This window comes from Coenobita brevimanus, chromosome 27, assembly GCF_032717465.1.
Source record: "Coenobita brevimanus isolate Jiangsu-jjx chromosome 27, ASM3271746v2, whole genome shotgun sequence".
In the NCBI taxonomy this organism is placed as follows: Eukaryota; Metazoa; Arthropoda; class Malacostraca; order Decapoda; family Coenobitidae; genus Coenobita; species Coenobita brevimanus.
This window is the reverse complement of record NC_136980.1, coordinates 1,122,501-1,129,718: the sequence shown is the minus strand read 5'-3', so window position 1 is coordinate 1,129,718 and position 7,218 is coordinate 1,122,501. Positions and strand designations below refer to the sequence as shown.

At 44.8% G+C, this 7,218-nt stretch overlaps 1 protein-coding gene across 2 annotated transcripts in view; it reads right to left on the bottom strand.

Moving 5' to 3' along the window:
• Positions 1-768: 768 nt before the first annotated feature.
• The window catches only part of LOC145394381 (beta,beta-carotene 15,15'-dioxygenase-like), a 44,160-nt gene continuing 37,710 nt past the window's right edge, over positions 769-7,218 (bottom strand). For both annotated transcript variants that reach the window (XM_080268252.1, XM_080268253.1), the window contains 4 exons: positions 6,851-7,059; positions 5,612-5,872; positions 2,171-2,395; positions 769-1,048 (listed from right to left, as the gene is read on the bottom strand). In XM_080268252.1, the coding sequence (XP_080124378.1) occupies positions 779-1,048; positions 2,171-2,395; positions 5,612-5,872; positions 6,851-7,059 (965 nt within the window). In that variant the 3' untranslated portion in view covers positions 769-778. The remainder of the gene's footprint in view (positions 1,049-2,170; positions 2,396-5,611; positions 5,873-6,850; positions 7,060-7,218) is intronic.

Here is a 7,218-nt window from a genome sequence, read left to right as displayed (position 1 = left end):
CATCCACTCATCCATATACACAGTCCATCTACCCAATCAACCAACCTTTCTCCAAACCGAACACATCCATGCACCAACCTACCTACTGTACCTGTCTCCTTACGTACCTACCTACCTACCTGTCTTTCCATTCACCATTCTACTTATCAATTCTACTTACCCACTTATATATACCTTCACTCATCAATTTTTGATCTGCCTATCCAACCATCCAGCCCACTGTTCATTCACACATCCATCCATCCATCAATCTAACTACTCAGCTAACCAGCCAACCTACTGTCTGTTCATCCACCCTTCCATCTATCCATCCATCCACCTATCTAACAACTCAACAAACCTACTCTCCATTCATCCACCCATCCATCCATCTGATTAACCAACCAGCCTACTCACCGTCCATCCACCCTTCCATCCATCCGTACATCCATCCATCTATTTGGCTGCCAAACTAACCAACAAACCTACTTCATCCATCCACCCTTCCATCTGTTCATCCATTCATCCATCTGTCTAACTACCCAACTAACTAACCATCTTATTCTCCATTCATCCACCTTCCCATCCATCCAGTCATCGTCCACCTGTCCACCCACCCACGTACCTCCCCATCCATCAGTTAGCCTACTATCCACGTACCCACCCATCCATCAGTTACTATACATCTGTCCACCCACCCACGTACCTACTCATCCTTCCACCCATCCACCCACATCCAGTTACTGTCCACCTATCCACCCACTCACCCACCTCACCATCCACCTACCCACCTAAAACCTCACAACTTATCATGCAAGAAAAGCCCATGCACACTGGATGGCAGTTGCGCGTCTATACAGGCACGTCCAAGCTCTTTCATGGTCCGTGCGTCACAAACCAGGAGGAAGTCCGGGGCGTCCTTGCGTACGTCGGCCACGGACGCCAGGACCACGCCGTCATCCTCCTGCAGCGCTGAAGGGGAAGGCACGAAAGCGGGTTCTGCGAGGTATTGGTATTCATTGCCTTGCCAGAGCCACGCCTCACCTGTCTCCACGTCCACTTTGCATACCTGTAGGCAGAATTGAGGCTTAGTATTAAATGTCCACTTTGCATACCTGTAGGCAGAATTGAGGCTTAGTATTAAATGTCCACTTTGCATAGCTGTAGGCGGAATTGAGGAGGCTTAGAATTAAATGTCCACTTTGCATACCTGTGGTCGGAATGGAGGAAGGTGAGAATTAAACATGTCAGCTGCACTTACTTATAGAATTCACAATGGCCCTAAGTCAGACATATAAGATTGTGAAAGAAAGCCGGATTTTTATTATTTTTAGCTCCTGTTATTCGTTGCCCAGCCAAAGCCACACGTCTCCTGTTTCATTCTCCCCCTTGCACATTTACGGGCAAGAAGAAAGCTTAAATTTGTGCCTATTGAGAACACGAGGTGCGTTTACAGCTGATAGTTAATTCTCGTATCTGTGTGATTTAGGATTGGCTGACGTATACGCACCGCTTTACGATATCCTCTATCGTATCTACGGTATATTACTGTGCCACATCACCGTATACTTACCAAATACGATAATATTCTTCAGTGTACCTTATCACTGTACCGTATTTCTGTGCCGCACCACACTGCCATATCACCGTATCATCCTGTTATACATTATTTCTTTCCCATATTACTGTACCACATCACCGTATACTTACCAGATAAGATATCTTTCATTGTACCATATTTCTGTATCGTACCGCTCTGCTTTAGCACTGTACCATATTACTAGGGTACATTATTTCTCCTTTATTACTTTACCTCATCACCGTGGCATATTACTGTACTATACTCTTGTACCATATTACACTGCCATATCACTGTACCATACCACAGTGCCTTATTTTTCTGCCATATCACTGTACCATATCACAGTGTTCTATTCTTTGGCATATCACTGTACCCTATCACAGTGCTGTATTCTCTGCCATATCACAGTGTTCTATTCCCTGTCATATCACTGTACCATATCACAGTGCTGTATTTCTCTGCCATATCACTGTACCATATCAGTGTTCTATTCCCTGCCATATCACTGTACCATATCACAGTGCTGTATTTCTCTGCCATATCACTGTACCATATCACACTGCCTTATTTCCCTACCATATCACTCTACCATATAACCGTAACACCTACCGCGTTGCGATAATGTCCCCTATCGTAACCGCCAGTCCCGTAGACGTAGCGATAAGGCCTGGCAGCGTGTCGAGCGTTTATCACCGGCATGTCGAAGCCTGGCTCACCGATGTCGACCCCCGTGAGTGCTATCGAGGGTCCCTGTCCTCCTCCCCCGCCCTTGGCTTTCACGGCAGAGGCGGCGCTACCTGGGAGACGAACTAATTCCTCCCCTTCTCTTGCCACCTGTGGGAGAGACGAGGTTAGGGGGATGGGGAGATGGATGGGGTGATGGGGAGATAGGTAGTGATGGACTGGTAGTTAGTAATGGGTAGATAGGTAGATGGATTGATGGGGAGATTGGTTGATAGTGGTGGGTAGATGGATAGTGATGGACCGATAGATAGTAATGGGTAGATAGATAGTGATAGACTGATAGGGAGGTGGGTAGATAGATAGTAATGGGTAGATAGGTAGTGATGGATTGATAGGGTGATGGGTAGATAGATAGTGATGGACTGATAGATGGGTAGATAGGTAGTGATGGACTGATAGATAGTAATGGGTAGATAGATAGTGATGGACTGATAGATGGGTAGATAGGTAGTGATGGACTGATTGATAGTAATGGGTAGATAGATAGTGATGGACTGATAGATGGGTAGATAGGTAGTGATGGACTGATAGATAGTAATGGGTAGATAGATAGTGATGGACTGATAGATTGGTTGATAGATATTGATGGACTGATAGATGGGTAGATAGATGGTGAATGATTGTTCTTAACGATAGCAAGAGCGAAAGGGTATAGTGATAGATAGATATTGATAGACAAAGGCAGCTGGCTGTTTGATGAGAGAGCAATAGATGGACAGATAGATATAAGCAGGTGCATAGGTAGCCGAGAGAAAAAGAGAGAGAGAGAGAGACCCAGTGGAAGGAAAAATAGGAAGGAGAGAGAGATGAGGGAGAGGGGAGAGAACTGAAAAAAAAATATTCAACTGAGACAGATTACAATATGGATCACATTTGACTCACCTTTAATTTGTTACCTACTGAGAGAGAGAGAGAGAGAGAGAGAGAGAGAGAGAGAGAGAGAGTAGGGAGAAGGGGAAGAGGGTTGGATGAAAGAGGGAGGACAAAGAAGAGTTGGAGAGGGGTTAGGTGAGGGGAGATAAAGGAAGGGGAAGAGAAAAGGGGGGAGGGTTGGAGGAGGGAAGGGGAGAAGAGGAGGAGAGAGGGAGAGAAAGGCAGGGGGGAAAGAAGGGGTTTAGAGGAGGGGAGGGGATTGGGGGAAAGAGTGGATATGGGAGGGAGGGGAAGGTTTTGAGTAGGAGAGAAAGGGGAAGGATAGGCTAGAGGAGAGTAGAGAAAGTGTAGAATCTCTCTCTTTCTCTCTCTCTCTCTCTCTCTCTCTTAACCGTTTTCCATTTCCCGGATCAAGGGAAAGGGGTTAAAAAATTTTGTCCAGCAACATGAAAGCGTTAGATCGAAGGCAAGACGCCTAGGTTGCCAGTGGAGCTCTCTCACTTTTTAGAGCTAGGTCACTTTTGGGAGGGGGAGATTGGCTTTACTCTGCTTTATTTTGAGCTGTGTATTTTTACTTAATATTCCCTCAGCCTTTGTGTTGTTTATGATTATTATTATTATTATTATTATTATTATTATTATTATTGTTGTTGTTGTTTTCATAATCATTGTTATCATTATTGTTTTTATTATCCACATCATTATTTTATTATTATTATTATTATTATTATTATTATTATTATTTTCATTATTATTATTATTATTATTATTGTTTTTCTTATCCTCACCATTATCCCTGTCAGTCCGTCTTTCCATCCGGGCCAGTTTCTCTCTCTCTCTCTCTCTCTCTCTCTCTCTCTCTCTCTCTCTCTCTCTCTCTCTCAAAACTTTTCACCCAGTCCCCCTGCCCTAATTACCTAACTCCTTGAGGTGGAAATTCTCTCCTCTGATTCCAGTCTCAATTACTCGTAGGGATTGTAACCTCTTCAGCCGGTGGACGCTTTTCTCACGTATAATTATCTATCTTGTTATCTTTATCTATATTTATCTATCTATCTGTTTGTGTCCATCTATTTATATCAATCTCTCTCTATCTATCTATTGCTTGATTTTCATTGCCTCGACGATTTATATTTCATTTAGGCCTACTCGATTTCGAAATGAAGGATTTTTGATAAAGGCTGTATCTAATTCACCTACACTTTATAAAAAGTTTGTGTGATGGTAGTAATTCCAACTCCAGTGTGACTGTGAACCCCGTGGACTGCAGGACAGAACTACACACACACACACACACACATACACTCTCTCTCTCTCTCTCTCTCTCTCTCTGTAATATCGTTCCTATGGTAAGCACTCGTATGTAAGTTGTACTTCTCTCTCTCTCTCTCTCTCTCTCTCTCTCTCTCTCTCTCTCTCTCTCTCTCTCTCTCTAATATCGTTCCTATGGTAAGCACTCATAGGTAAGCTGTGAGATATGTACCCTGCCTATCACTCATTTAGCTTGTTTCCTTTGTACTACCTCGATTTTTGTTATTTTTTATTTATTTATTTTTTTTTTGTAATTTTGGATCAGGTATCCTTTTGCAACTTAACCCCCACACGGAGCCTACACGTGATGGCGCTGTTTTGCCTAGGTGGAACAGTTGCGGCGTCCACCCTGGGGCCAAACCACCTCCTATTTCCCGCCAGGGGGAAGAGGAGCAAACACAATAGGGTGCCGGATCTGAATACCGTGTTTGTACTGGAGTTTAGCGCCGGTATTTTACTTGTAAGACGGCCCCACAGAAGCTATTTCTTCCCTGTGGTCGACGGGTTTGCTCGGACAGACAGATTGGGGATAAGCAAGAATAACAACCTCACTATCATCCATACATTTTTCCATTTCTCACCTGCAGTTCCTTCTCACTGATCAAAGGGTTAACCAAGAACACTCTCACTGTACCCTCCACACCTGTCCATTTCTCACCTGCAGTTCCTTCTCACTGATCAAACGGGTAAGCCAGAACACTCTCACTCCACCCTCCACACCTGTCCATTTCTCACCTGCAATTCTTTCTCACTGATCAGAGGGTTAAGCAAGAACACTCTCACTCTACCCTCCACACCTGTCTATTTCTCACCTGCAATTCCTTCTCACTGATCAAACGGGTAAGCCAGAACACTCTCACTCCACCCTCCACACCTGTCCATTTCTCACCTGCAATTCTTTCTCACTGATCAGAGGGTTAAGCCAGAACACCCTCACTCTACACTCCACACATGTTTCCATTTCTCACCTGCAGTTCCTTCTCACTGATCAAAGGGGTAAGCCAGAACACTCTCACTCTACCCTCCACACCTGTCTATTTCTCACCTGCAATTCTTTCTCACTGATCAAAGGGGTAAGCATGAACAACCTCACTATCCTCCATACAGGCTTCCATTTCTCACCTGCAGTTCCTTCTCACTGATTAAAGGCAGAACGAATCTCTTGAGCTGGGGTGGGTCCTCGCTGCTGTACTCATTCATGCGCACTTTGTTGAGGAAGAGCTTGTCGATGATGGCAGGGGAAGGGTAGGCCACCACGTCCACCACCAGATGGCCGTCGCTCTCGTAGGTGTTGACGTGGTGGAAGACGAAGAACGGATCCTCGCACACGTAGCGGGTCTTCACTATCTCGCCAGTCGACTTCTTGATCACGATAAACTTGACCTGCGAGTGAAAAGAGGGAGTGATATAAACGAAGTGACAAGAGGAAAATGGTGAGAGGAATGGATAAGAGTAGAATGAAAGCAGGTCATCTCATACGCAGCGGGTCATCACTGTCTCGCCAGTCGACTAATTGATTACGATAAACTTGACCTGCGAGTGAAAAGAGGGAGTGAAAAAGACGAAATGGTAAGAGGAAAAAAACTACAATGAGAGGAAAATGGGGAGAGGAATGGGTAAGAGTAGAATTTGCACGGGTCCTCACAAGCTCGCCAGTCGACTCCTTAATTACTATGAACTTGATCTGCATGTAACAGGAGGGATTGATAAAGACGAAGTGATATGAGGAGAAAGGGGAGAGGAGTTGACAAGGGTAGGATAGGAGGAACTAGGTGATAAGAAAGAGGGGAGAGGAATGGATAAGAGGAGTAGAATAAGAAGGGTCTTGGAATGCTTACCGGGTGTTCACTGTTTCGTCCTTCCACTTCTGTATTATAATTACCTTAAAATGTTACTAAATACATCTCAGGTTGCCCTAAAATGCTACTAATTAAGCCTCATTGACTTAAAATATCACTAATTACATCTCAGGTTGCCCTAAAATGCCACTAATTACGCCTCATTACCTTAAAATATCACTAATCACTCTTCCAGTTGTCCTCTGAAGATGCCACTCAGAACAGCCCTTGAGTGGACGATGATTGATCTGTGAGGTAGCTAATCAGGGTACTTAATTAGGCTGTGATTATCTAAATGTCCCTAATAACAATTCAGATTACCTTACTGTCATTAATTACACCTCAGATTACTTTCTTAGGGTGCCACTCGAAGTAGTCCTTGAGAGAACAGTTCTAGATCTGTGAGGTTTGGAGTCTGAACACCTAAGTACGCCTCTGTTACCTCGTTAATCACACCTCAAATTACCTTAGTATCATTCATTACTCCCCAAATTACCTGTCATTAATTACCCCCCCTAATTACCTTCTCCTGGGGGTGCCACTCGAAGCACTCCTTGAGGGAGCGGCTCTTGATCTGTGAGGTGGCGAGGCGGAGGGTGTTGACAAGGAGAGGCTGCTCCAGGAACACGATGTAATTCTCACTCATGCCAAAGCTGTGATAGTAGGAGTACCAGGTCTTCCAGCTGGAGTGCACGGAGGTCAGAGTACGTGCATTGAGCCAGGGATCCCCGCCTGAGTGTGAGAGAGAGAAGTTGGGAAAGGTGATTAGAGAGAGGGGGACCTGGGTTGGGTGTGGGGGAATGCGAAGTGGAGACGGAGAGAGGGAGTGTGTGTGTGTGTGTGTGTGTGTGTGTGTGTGTGTGTGTGAGAGAGAGAGAGAGAGAGAGAGAG